This window comes from Eretmochelys imbricata, chromosome 1 (genome assembly GCF_965152235.1).
Source record: "Eretmochelys imbricata isolate rEreImb1 chromosome 1, rEreImb1.hap1, whole genome shotgun sequence".
NCBI lineage: Eukaryota > Metazoa > Chordata > Testudines > Cheloniidae > Eretmochelys > Eretmochelys imbricata.
Window position 1 is genome coordinate 356,115,056 of NC_135572.1, and position 12,768 is coordinate 356,127,823.

General features: G+C 62.2%; 1 protein-coding gene across 1 annotated transcript in view; it reads right to left on the reverse strand.

Annotated features, from left to right (window-relative positions):
- Positions 1-5,389, reverse strand: part of CCDC136 (coiled-coil domain containing 136) — a 37,968-nt gene extending 32,579 nt beyond the window's left edge. The window contains exon 1 of the mRNA XM_077807303.1: positions 5,353-5,389. Within this exon, the coding sequence (XP_077663429.1) occupies positions 5,353-5,389 (37 nt within the window). The remainder of the gene's footprint in view (positions 1-5,352) is intronic.
- Positions 5,390-12,768: the final 7,379 nt, after the last annotated feature.

A 12,768-nucleotide genomic window follows, 5' to 3' on the forward strand; every position in this document is an offset into this window, starting at 1 on the left:
TAATAAATGGGGACGGGGGAAATCGTCGATCCGCAGGGAGGGCGCCCCTTCCCGTGCGCCGCGTGAGACCACAGGGCTGGCTCGGCCAGGGCTGGGGCGATGGAGGCCCAGCTGTGAGCAGCGAATCCCTTCCACGAGGAATAAAAGGAACAAAAGCGAGGTTTATCCTGCTTCTTTCCCCGCCCCCTGGGATCTCCGGCTTCCCTGCCCCAGAAGGCCCGGGATAACCCCATCACCACGCAGTGCGGGTCTAGCCCGTCGTGAAGGAGGCCGGGACAGGCACCTCCGCTGGGAAGAGAACCCCAGTGGCACAGGACCCAGATCTCCTGATTCCCAGTGCAGGGCTCTGGGCCCTGGGCCCCACGGCAGCCCCGATGGCGCATGGACAGAGAGGGCCCTGTTGCCTCACTAGCCAAGTCCTTCAGCCCCCAGCCCCTCTGCTGAGGCTGCCAGCCGGGTCGTGGGGGCTGACCCCCCCCCCCGCCCTCGCCCCATTGCACAGTGGGCAGATCGGGCTCCCCGGGAGGGGCGGAGCCACCAGGAGCTGCGAGCCCCAGAGCCCAGGGCTGCTCAGTAATGCATGGCCAGCCGGGCCAGCAGCGCTGTCTGGGCCACATGGGGAGGGACCGGAGCCGCCCCAGCCACAGGCCCGCTGGAGTGGAGGTGACGATGGCCCCGGTGCAGGACTCTCCCTGCAGACCCCCAACCTGCCCGGGACAGCCGAGCTCTCCCGGGCTGCAGAGACGGGGGGTAGGGAGGCGAGCGACTGGCGGGGGGCTGGGAATCCAACGGGCGAACTAGGCTGCACCCCACCCACCCGGCGCGGGGGAGAGACCCAGGCTCCCCCTGCAGGAGGGTCTCCACACACGGGGGGCAGCAGTGACAGGGGCGTAACAGACACTGCCTCTGCTGGAGACCCACCCCAGGCCCCTCACCACCGAGCACCTCAGCTCCCCCGAGCGTGCCAAGGGAGAGGCTCCACCCGCCGGGAGAGAGTAGTAGGCTGCTCCGGCCACTGGGGCTGGCCACTAGGGGGAGCCGGGATCGCGGCCTGGCGGGAACCGGGCAGGACGACACCAAGGGGCAGGAGGCTGTGGTCTGGGCTCCGCTGTCCAGAGCCGGCCCAACGGGGCGAGCTGGGACCGGGCAGGCAGGAGAGCAGCTGGGCAGCCCCCGGGCTAAGGCTTTGCAGAGGCTCTGATGCTGGGCTACAAGATGCCACCGTCTGCCCCTGAACTCAGCGGGCTGGACCGGGCCAGGCTGGTCGAGGCCAAGCTGGGCCGGGAGTCTCCTCTCCAGGCCAGTCCCCAGGCCGTGGCTGTGCCCGGTGGCTGGCAGTGCTGGGACGGGTCCATGGAGCATGAGGCGGGGGTGTGAGCTGCAACCAAGGAAGCAAGTGAAGCTTGCACCGCCCGGCAAGCGTCTGAGGGGCACCGGCAGAGCTGGGGGGGGTGGAAGCCTGGGGCTGGGCTAGCAGGGGACTGCGGTTTGGGAGTGAGGGGCACCGGCAGAGCTGCGGGGGGTGGGAGCCTGGAGCTAGGCTAGCAGGGGGCTGTGGGTCAGGAGTGAGGGGCACCGGCAGAGCTGTAGGGGTGGGAGCCTGGGGCTGGGCTAGCAGGGGACTGCGGGTCAGGAGTGAGGGGCACCGGCAGAGCTGGGGGGGTGGGAGCCTGGGGCTGGGCTAGCAGGGGGCTGTGGGTCAGGAGTGAGGGGCACCGGCAGAGCTGGAGGGGTGGGAGCCTGGGGCTGGGCTAGCAGGGGGCTGTGGGTCAGAAGTGAGGGGCACCGGCAGAGCTGGGGGGGGTGGGAGCCTGGGGCTAGGCTAGCAGGGGGCTGTGGGTCAGGAGTGAGGGGCACTGGCAGAGTTGTGTGATGGGCAAGACCCCAGGGCGAGAACCTCAGGGAGGCGGCAGACTGGGGAGGTTGAAGGGCAAGCTGACCTGCAGCCCCCATCTGCTGTTCCAGTCCTGGGTACCCCACCCATCTCTGCCCCCCCAGCTCAATCTTGCACCCCTCCCACCCGCCGTTACAGCAGCCCGGGGCAGAGCCGACACCCAGAGCCGGGCTGGCAGAGCCGGGCAGTGGCTCGTACCCACACAGGGCGGGCAGGCCAGGATCTCACAGGGACACATGCCCCCCGCACCCCAAACAGAGTTCACTCTTTGACACGCCCACCCGGCCTGGCAGCGGGTCCCACTGGGGGGGGGCACCGAGTTCCCCACACCTGTGGGCCAGGCTCTGAGGTGAGCCTGCCCCATGCGTTCAGACGGACTCCCCCGCAATGCCAATCAGACCCAGCCCGACAGGGGCACGGGGGGGGGCAGGTGTCTGGGCTGCTTCATTCAGCCTCTGGCCCCCCCACTAGCCTCTGGGCTATTTTTAACCCTGATCTATGTTTTGCACTGGGCCCCCGCTGTCAATTACGCTCCTGTTCCCATGACAACCGAGAGGAGCCCAGAGACATCAGGGGCCAGAACCCCTGGGAATCTCACCTTTGCCACCTACCGGCTGGGCTCCTGGGGGGGCCTCGGACCCACCCCCTGGAGCGTGCTCTGGGGAGGGGCAGGGACGTTTCCCCCCCACCACCACCCTCCAATTCTGCCGGTGCCCCTCACTCCCCACCCACAGCCCCCTGCTACCCCAGCGCTGGGTCCCCCCCAGCTCTGCCAGTGCCCCTCACTCCTGACCCCCCCATCCCTCTCTCAGCCAAGCCCTTCCCAAACTACTGCCCCCTTGGAGCATGGATGGGAGAGAGCGGCTGGAGCAGGGGAAGAGAGGAGAGTGACTGGGGCCGGGGGGGGGAAGCTGACAGTGAAAGTCGCAGGAGGAGGGGAGATGAGGCAGGTGCACACAGGGCCTCAGCCTGGGCGACCAAGTGCCCCGTGCCTGTGCCCGCAGACAGCTCGGAGCGATGGGCACCGCCACCACCCCACCCCGGGGGGGCACTGACTCTGAAACCTACTGATGGCAGGTACCCCAGCAACCCGCGGGCTCACTCTGGCACAAGCGGGAGGGGCTTGCCTCTTGGGCGGAGCTTGGGAGAGTCCATCCCCTCGTTCTTTTCCAAGCTGCCCCTTGGCGCAGAGCCGCTGCCCAGCAAGGGGGAAGCCATGGCAGCGAATCAGCCCAGTTCCGGTTCCTCACAGGCCCCGTGGACCAGTCCTCCCCGCACGGCCCCTGTCCCAGTGGGAATGGGCAGCCCAGAGAGCCGTCGGCCCATGCTGATCCTAGCCAGGATGCTGCGCTCCAAGAGCCGCTCCAAGAGCCACTCCCCCCACACCCCCATCCGCTGCTGTTCTGTGACAGCACATGGGGGGTGAGCTCCCTGGCACCCCCAATCTGCCCCCCCAACACACACATGCTCTGGGGTTCTGCCCCCAACTCTGCAAGGGGAGTGGGGTCTAGTGGTTAGAGGTGGGGTGGGGGGCTGGGAGCCAGGACTCCTGGGTTCTCTCCCCAGCTCTGGGAGGCGAGTGGGGTCTGGCAGTTAGAGCAGGGGGCTGGGAGCCAGGACTCCTGGGTTCCAATCCTGTCACGGATGCTTTTCCCTGAGTTCGCCAGGGCAGGGGATTCTGAGGCTGAATGTCTAATGCGCCTTGATGTGCTCAGATGCCAGGGCAGGACAGCATCATGGTGCCCTTGCTTCTGCTCACAGACTGGGGGGCATCAGGACTCGGGGAGCCAGCCTGTCCCCCGCACTCCAGGGGCCAGTGCAGGATCATTTTCCAGGGTTCTGACCCCGCAACTGGACAGGGGCCCCTCCATGCCCCACACACGGACCCATTCCAGCATCTCCTCTCCCTCCCGGTAGCCCTGGTCACTCTGGGGAGGGTGGAGGCTGCAGGGCTGGGACGTTCGCCCCCCTCTCCCCCCATCCAGAAACAGCTCCTCATCTGCGTCCACAAGTTAATTACATAACTGGGTCATGTGCCATTCCCGGGGGGAGGAATGCAGCCAATGTGCGTTGAGCTCCCAGGGATGGAGGGGAGTCGCCTGGCACAGAGGCCAGCTGCCTGCCCAGGCAGAGGTGCCCCATCATACCCCCCCCATAGTCAACGGACACCTGATCTCTACCCTGGGGAGTCAGGACTAGAACCCAAGTCCCTCTGCTCCAAAGAGCTGGGCTGAGCCCAATGGAGCAAAAGGAGAGCTCCCTCGGCCAGCGCAAGCAGTGGGCCCTTATCCCCTCGCAGGGCAACTGCACAGATGTGCCCCCAGGGGAACTGCACAGCTCTCCCCCAACTCTGCTGAGCCATGGTGCCCCTAAGTGCCCATCCCCATGCCAGCAGAGCAGCCCCACCCAGACAGAGCATCGTGCTAGATAGCCTGGCCCCAAGACATAGCCAGACATCCCTGGGGTCCCCGCAGCCCAGCCCCCGATCCCAGCCGGGCACCCCTGGGGTCCCCGCAGCCCAGCCCCCGATCCCAGCCAGGCACCCCTGCGGTCCTCGCAGCCCAGCCCCCAATCCCAGCCGGGCAGCTCACTCCCCCGCTCCCTGCTCTGGGGGGGGCTGGGGGGGGTGGAGGGCGCAGCATGTGGGGCGGGGGGCAGCCCAACGGCGAAGGGATGGAGAGCTGTGGGGAGGTGGAGGGCCCAGTGGGGAGGGTGGAGGGCTGTGGGGGGGCGTCTGGAGGGGGGGCACTGGGGGAGTTTGGCAGCCCGGCGGGGGGACTGGAGGGTCCGGCGGGGAGGTGGTGTCCGGCGCGGGAGGGGCACTGGGGGAGGATAGCAGCCCGGGGGGGGATAGAGAGATGCGGGGGGGTGTCCGGCGCGGGGGGGGCACTGGGGGAGGATAGCAGCCCGGGGGGGGATGGAGAGATGCGGGGGGTGTGTCCGGCGCGGGGGGGGCACTGGGGGAGGATGGCAGCCCGGCGGGGGGGATGGAGAGATGCGGGGGGGGGGGTGTCCGGCGCGGGGGAGGGCACTAGGGGGGAATGGAAGGTCCGGCGGGGGGGGATGGAGAGATGCGGGGGGGTGTCCGGCGCGGGGGGGGCACTGGGGGAGGATGGCAGCCCGGCGGGGGGGATGGAGAGATGCGGGGGGGGTGTCCGGCGCGGGGGAGGGCACTAGGGGGGAATGGAGGGTCCGGCGGGGGGGGATGGAGAGATGCGGGGGGGTGTCCGGCGCGGGGGGGGCACTGGGGGAGGATGGCAGCCAAGCGGGGGGGATGGAGAGATGCGGGGGGGGTGTCCGGGGCGGGGGGGAGGCACTGGGGGGGAATGGAGGGTTCGGCGGGGGGGATGGAGAGATGCGGGGGGGGGTGTCCGGCGCGGGGGGGGCACTGGGGGAGGATGGCAGCCCGGCGGGGGGACGGGAGGGTCCGGGGGGGGGGGGGCTGCAGCCCCACTGACCTGCCCGCTCCTGCCTCCGGCCCGGCTGCTGCGCCATGGCCGCTCCCCGAACCGCTGTGTGGACGCGGAGCCAGGGCGGGGGCGGGGGCGGGGGCAGGGGCGGAGCAGGGCCGCCCCCCCCAGCTTGGGGGCGGGATCCAGCGGGGCCCCCCGCAGGGCCTGCTGCGGGAGAAACCCCCCTCCGGCCTGCTCCGCTGCAGCCGATGGGGGGGGTTCACCCCCCCTCCCCCACGGAGGCCTTTAACTCTTCGCCTTCTGGAGCCTGGCCGGGGGGGTTACCGGGGGCCACGCGAGCCCCGGGCGCGGACAGGGCAGGATCGGGGCCCCCTGCTCCGGGAGAGCCGTGCTCCGGCCCCAGCCCTGCGCAGCCCCTTGGGATCGCTCACCCAGGGGAAATGCAGCCGACTCTGGGGTGGGGCGTGGCAGCCGGGGCATGGCCCTGCGGCCGCCCCCCCCTCAGGGAACGGGGGAGGGGAGACCCTGTGTCCAGCTGGGGCGGGGGGGCGGGGAAGGCTGGGGCTGGGGGCTTTGGCCAGGAGGGTGGCATTTATAGCCGGGCCGGAGTGTGGAATGACCAGCAAGGCCCGGGGGGGGGTCCCTGCCCCCTTCAACCCACAGGAGGCAACCCCGCCCCCCGCTGCACAGCGCCCCCTTACCGTGCTCTGGGGCATTGGGGTCAGACTGGCTGTGAGGGGAGAGAGCCCCCCGCTGAGCCCCTGCCCCACTGCACAGTGCCCCCTAGTGCCACATAGGCGTCATCACTGAATGAGTGGGGAGGCCCCCTAGGGAGCCACTCACATTAGTCCCTCTTTCTCGGGGCCTAGCGAGACCCCACCTGGGATCCTGACTCAGCTCTGGGCCTGAAGCACCACAAAGCTATCGGCATGAATACGAGTCAGGGCCAGCAAAAGCACACACCCATTCCCCCTGGCAGGGGGCCGGGACCCTGGACACTCGCCACACCAGCTCTCTTCTACAGCCCGCCGCGGACAAAGCCGGATGGCCTTGGGAAACGTGGCCCGGCGGAGGGAACGCAGCACAGAGAGCGGGCATCCCTAGAGAAACAGGTTACCAGGCACTGCCTGCCTTTTCAGGTTGTTGGGGTTCTTTTTACCAGGATCATATTGCGTATGCACCACGTTGTTATTGTAGGGTTTCCCCTAAGAGCGCTGGGCTCCGTGCTGTGGTTTGTTATTATACGGTTGCCTCTAGGCACAATGGGCTCCATGCTGTGGTTTGTTATTGTAGGGTTGCCCCTAGGAGCGCTGGGCTCCATGCTGTGGTTTGTTATTGTAGGGTTGCCCCTAGGAGCGCTGGGCTCCATGCTGTGGTTTGTTATTGTAGGGTTGCTTTGATGGTAATGCCTGTGGGAGCCAGCGAAGGTCACTCAATCAGGGTGAACTGGAAACAGAACGGGGCAGACAAACCCCAAAGGCTGGGGGATATTCCAGTACTTAGAGTTACCAAACCAACTTCTTTCGCACCTCACTGGTTACTCAGAAGTCCAAACAAGGCAGTTCCCTTCAAGTGCCCAGCCTCCGGCTTCCCTCCAGACACACACGATAGATATGATGGCGGTTACTGGAAATCTGACTGCATCATATAAAAGAAAAGGTCCTTCCAACCCCAAAGGAGCAAGCCCCAGACCCAGGTCAAATAATAACTTAGATCTTACCCCAAATTCACGCTTACAGCCAATTCTTACTAACTCAACTAACATTTATTAAACAAGAAAAGAGCGTGTTGGTTAAAAGCTCAAGATACATAAATACTTGAGTTCAATTCTTGAGGTCCAGATACAGAGCAGAGATGGGGAGTTTGTAGTTGCCAAAAGTCCTCTTAGAAATAGTCCAGAGGTTAGAGCCCAATGTCCATATTCAGGGTGACTCCGGTCAGTGACTGGGGATCTCCATCCTTATGGCTCAGGGTTTCCCCCTCTTGAACCCAAAGCAGATCTGAGATGAAGAAGGATCCTGTCCCAGGGTTTTTATACATTTCCTGCAACCATTTGGCCTGAGAAAACAATACGCTTAACTTTCCTTCTCCCAAACATCCTGGCAATTAGCACAGGGTCATTTATCCATTAAACCATTCAGACACAGGCTATCCCAACCTTCAAAGAGACATACAGACAACAATCCTATTTCACTCAAGTGTCTTCCTAAATGTTAATATTCCTTTTTTGATCTTTGAATCAAAGCCATAGCAATAGACAAGACTCGTTTGCTGACATCACAAGACCTGAGCCAACATCTTCCCTTCTACCCCTAACAATACTGGCTGCATTTCACCACTCGGTTCATGTCCAGATCTCCCTAACCAGTCTTTAAAATTCGGCCCTGGGCCCGGTCAGTCTGTGAGTTAATTAACTCTTTCTGGCCCTGTCACCATTCAATGAGATTTTATATTACACTCAGAATGTCACAGTTGCCCCCTAGGCACAATGGGCTCCGTGCTCTGGTTTGTTATTATAGGGCACTACACTGGCCCAGCTCTGAGCTGCTTCCCCCGTGCTGTGGGCAGTGCCCACGAGGCCCCGGGCATCTCAGTGACCCAGCACATGCCCACGAGGCACTGAGCAAAGGAGCAGTGGCAAGAGAGAGCCGTGCGCTTTGGACATTGTCCGCCCTGCAGAGGGCAATGGAACAGGCAGGCCCACACACAGACACACACACGCACAGATACACACAGTACATCACACCTGCTTCCTGATCCCCAGTGCCCCCGCTCACCCCTCTCCCCCTAATTCCTCAGCACCCCACGTCACTCCCCACTGAGCATCTGCTCTGCGAGCTGCGCTGATTTGCAGAGCCCAGAGCTGGGCCTGATGCTTCCCGGCTGGGCCTGCTCTCTGAACCCCTTCACTTTGCCACAGACTGTGCACCCGGGACAGGGCACTGCACCGGAGAGGTGGCTGCCAAACTGTGCCCAGGCCTGCGTTAAAGAACCTTTTCAATGCCCTGCTCACTAGCCGGGTGAGGGCAGCCCATGTCCAAGCTAAGAACGGGCCTGGAACTTGCTCGCCGCTCTCTGTCCCTGCCAGGACTGGAGTTCAAGGCTCCAGGTCCCCTCGGCAATGCAGGATGACACCCCAGGGGCAGGGCACTCTGCACACTTTGCTGTGGCTGCTCCGAGTGAGGCTGGTGTCAAGGTTCTCTCCTCACTCTGAACTCTAGGGTACAGATGTGGGGATCTGCATGAAAACCTCCTAAGCTTACTTTTACCAGCTTAGGTTAAAACTTCCCCAAGGTACAAACTATTTTACCTTTTGCCCTTGGACTTTATTGCTGCCACCACCAAGTGTCTAACAGATACATAACTGGGGAAGAGCCCGCTTGGAAACATCTTTCCCCCCCAAAATCCTCCCCAACCCCTACACCCCCTTTCCTGGGGAAGGCTTGATAACAATCCTCACCAGTTTGCATAGGTGACCACAGTCCCAATTGATCTTCAGAACAATGAAAAAGCAATCGGATTCTTAAAAGAAGAATTTTAATAGAAGAAAAAGTAAAAGAATCACCTCTGTAAAATCAGGATGGTAAATACCTTACAGGATAATGAGATTCAAAACATAGAGAATCCCTCTAGGCAAAACCTTAAGTTACAAAAAGACACAAAGACAGGAATATCCATTCCCTCCAGCACAGCTTATTTTCTCAGCCATTTAAACAAACAGAATCTAACGCGTCTCTAGCTAGATTACTGACTCAATTCTAAGACTCCATTCCTGTTCTGTCCCCGGAAAAAGCATCACACAGACAGACAGAGAGGCTTTGTTTTTCCCTCCCCCCAGCTTTTAAAAGTATCTTGTCTCCTCATTGGTCATTTTGGTCAGGTGTCAGTGAGGTTATCTTAGCTTCTTAACCCTTTACAGGTGAAAGGGTTTTTCCTCTGGCCAGGAGGGATTTTAAAGGTGTTTACCCTTCTCTTTATATTTATGACAGCTGGCATCAGCTCGGGTCCCAGCAGACTAAAAGACATGCACTAGGTCTTAAAACATTGTACCAAATTAGCGTCCTTCTGAAAGCCTGATAGTTTTCCAGGCTGCAAAGCAGAGTCACTCCCAGCGAGAGGAGGGTGGGACCTCCGAACCCCTGACCCCCTGGGACAAAGTGAGAATGTTCTTAATGTTTTCTCTGAAGACTGTGTGGCCTCAGTTTCCCCAATGTGTTACTGAAGTGTTTAGGTGGTGGGACAAGGGTGTGTGATCACTGCGCAGACCCCTAGTGGGAAGGTGTGATGCCAACTGGCTGCCTGGGCACAGACAATGGCTGATACTCTGTGTCCTGTCAACTGATGGCTGAGGCCCATCCTCTGTAGGAGCTAGCCGGAGGTGTTGGAGAACAGAGACCAGGTGACCTGTTTGCCCTGGGAAAGAGACAAAGCCCCGGTGGGGGAGCAGCTGGGCGTGACTGAGGCTGGGCTGGTGGAAACTGGTCAGTCTCCAGGTTTGGGACTCAGGGAGAGAGCCCAGGGCTCTGGTCCCCCAGATGGACTTTGCTGAAGGTTCCTGCTTTCTGTGCTAACGAGCTCTGTTCTACGCTGTGTTCCCGAGCACTAATAAACCTCCTGTGTCCCACGCTGGCTGGGTGTCCCTGCTGGCTACGGAGTGGGGGTGCCTGGCCCCTGTGCGGGCGTGTGAGGCTGCCCCAGGTGTCCCACCCAGGTGGACTCACTGCGGGGAGCATGGACAGGGGGGCTGAACGCTCCAAGGTCAGACCCAGGAAGGGTTGAAACCGAGGAGGCTCCTTGCCCTGCGGAGAGTGGCCCTGTGGGGAGACACTGCACCAGAGTCCTGCCTGGCTCATTCCCAGCGGGGCCGGAGCCCCGAGCCTGGGACTCCGGGGCAACCCGACCCCACCGCTTCTGCCACAGAACTAAAGGAGAATTGCCATCGCTAGGACACATAGCAGAGCAGTTCCCCTTCTATCCAGCAGTGGGCAGTCTCTGCCGTCACGCTGTTGCTCATGACAGGTTCTAGTCCCCAGTGCAGTAAAAGGAAGAAGTCCATGTTAGTTCAAGAGCGTGCTCCTTACATTGCTGTGGCATCTTCCAAGCCAAATGACCCCCAAACACCTCACTCACTGATTGCTACCTCTCTAACCCGCTGGCCTGCAGCCACCTCTGGGGCGGGACGGCGGACCTGTTAAACCATGGCCAGCAATGCTATAGACAGCGGAAGACAGGAAGTGGAGAAGAAGCCAGTTGAAACCAGAGGAGCTGGGTTGTTAGTCCAAGAGAGGAATCACTAAATGGGAACCTGGACGGGGCATCAGGGTTCACACCCTGAGCCTTGCCGAAATTGCCAAGGGATCTTTACCTGTGCTCCGGACCTTGTTTTTATCATGGATCGTTTGGAAGGGGGCCTGTCTAGCAGCACTGCGCCCTGCAGCATCACGCCCACTGGGGGCACCAACTCAGCTGGGGGCACCTCTACTGAGCCCCCCAGTCGCTTCCTTCAGGAACCCCCTGGCACCACAATAGGGCACTAGGGTCAGCACTGGGGCAGAGGGATGACTGCTCCCTTACTGAGCTCTGCACCCCACTCCCTGCTGCACAGCACCCCCTAGTGCCACACTGGGGTATTGGGGTCTGCACTGGGGGAGCGCCCCCTACTGAGCTCTGCACCCCACGCCCTGAAGCACAGCGCCCCCTAGTGCCACCCCGAGGTACTGGCTGTGGGAAGAGTGCAATGGAGCTGCTTGCAGCACCCGGATTTTCCCTCTAGGTCCCCCCAGTGCTGCTCATGAGGTCCGAGTCTGCCCTCGGTGCCGGACGTACCGCACCTGCTGAGGTCCCTGGCTCTGCTCACCCGTCACCCCACTAGCCCCCGTGTCTAGCGAGCACTTACCCAGCGGGAGAGATCCCAGCTCCTCGCGCCCGGGGAGGGTCCCTTCCGCCGCCCGGCTCGCCTGGGGGTGGAGGCCTGTCTTGGGTTGCAAGACAGCCACGCGCTGCACTCCGACGGCCTGGCTACGCGACAACCCTGGGCTGGGACTCGAAGCGGCTCGCCGCCCTGCTGGAGAAGAGTAAAGCAGGGGCCTGTTCACTCGGTAAAACTCCACCTGGGACACAGGGGCAGGCAGTTAGTGCCGTTCCCAGCCCCAGGGGGAGACAGGCCAGGTCCGGCCGCAGGGCCCGCACCCCGCTCAGACCACCCCTGCGCTGGGGGAGCTCCCCCTAGAGGGGAGAGCAGGGGCGGCCAGTCAACGGGGGGATTGCGGTGGACACCGGTCCCTGGGAATTGCCCTGAAAACCTCCGGCTTCTCTCTGGATGGGCAGCCACTGCCAGATGGAGGGGGAAAGGTTCGTTCAGGCCCTCTGCCTCTGTAACCGAGTGGATCCAATCCGCCAGCCCAGCCCCGTGCGTCGCCCCATCCCCTCTCCGGTCGCCGCCGTCCGTGGAAGTGCAGGGGCTGGGTCTCGGGGTGTCTTTCCCCGGCAGCCAGGTGGTGCTGTGCAAGCTACAGGAGGCCTCCACCCCTGTCCCACTGTCCTGTTTGCAGGCGCTTCTCCCGTCCGCTCGTGGGGCTCGCGTATCCCAGGGCAGGCTCTGCCTCCGGGTGAGGGAGTTCGGACCAAATTAATGCTGGGGAAGGGGGAGGGGAGGAATCCATTTGCCCATGATAAAAAAGGAAATCGCCCGGTGTTCTGTTGAACGGCTGTACCATCAAAATGGCAGGGGGATGGGGTGTGAGTGCTGAAATGGGGCCAGGAAACAGCCCTGCGAAGGGGACGGGGGCTTTGCGGTGACCCTCGATATTGCTGGGACTAAGTTATGGCTCGTTCAAAAACGGCCACCTTTTGATATCTTTCTGAAAAGGAACCCCACCCACACACCCCTCCAGGGCAACTCCACCTTCAAACCCAGGGTTAAGGGAGTATTAGGGGTGCACAAATAAGAGCTCAAAAACCAAGCTGTGAAAAAGTTAATACAGGGGACCTGACTCCATCGCTTTTAAGCCATGGTCCTGAACTAGCCCAGTACGGCTGCTGCCCGAGAGCTCTGGACCGTTGCTCTGGCTGCGGGGTCCCACTGAAATCTGACCCGGCCACATGGCGCTGTGACCCAGCACACAGACACTCTGATCTGGTACGGCCCCGCGCAGGGGACTCTGCCAAGACCTCGACTCCTGGATCTCCGTCTCATTCACTGTGGGGGCAAGAGCGAGGGATCCCCCCCTGCTGAGGGAGCCCCGGGTGCAGGGGGACAGAACAGAATTTCCCCCTTCACCCCAGGAAATATCTGAATTGGCACCACTGAGGTTAGGTCATGGGCAACCTTAACTCTGCCCCCTTGCAGGCATCCTTTATGCTATAGCCTGTAGGTACATGATCACATATGATTTCTCAGCTATGACAAAGTCAGACATTCATTCACTGCAGCCTTAGGTACCTGGGTAGTGTCTTGCAGGG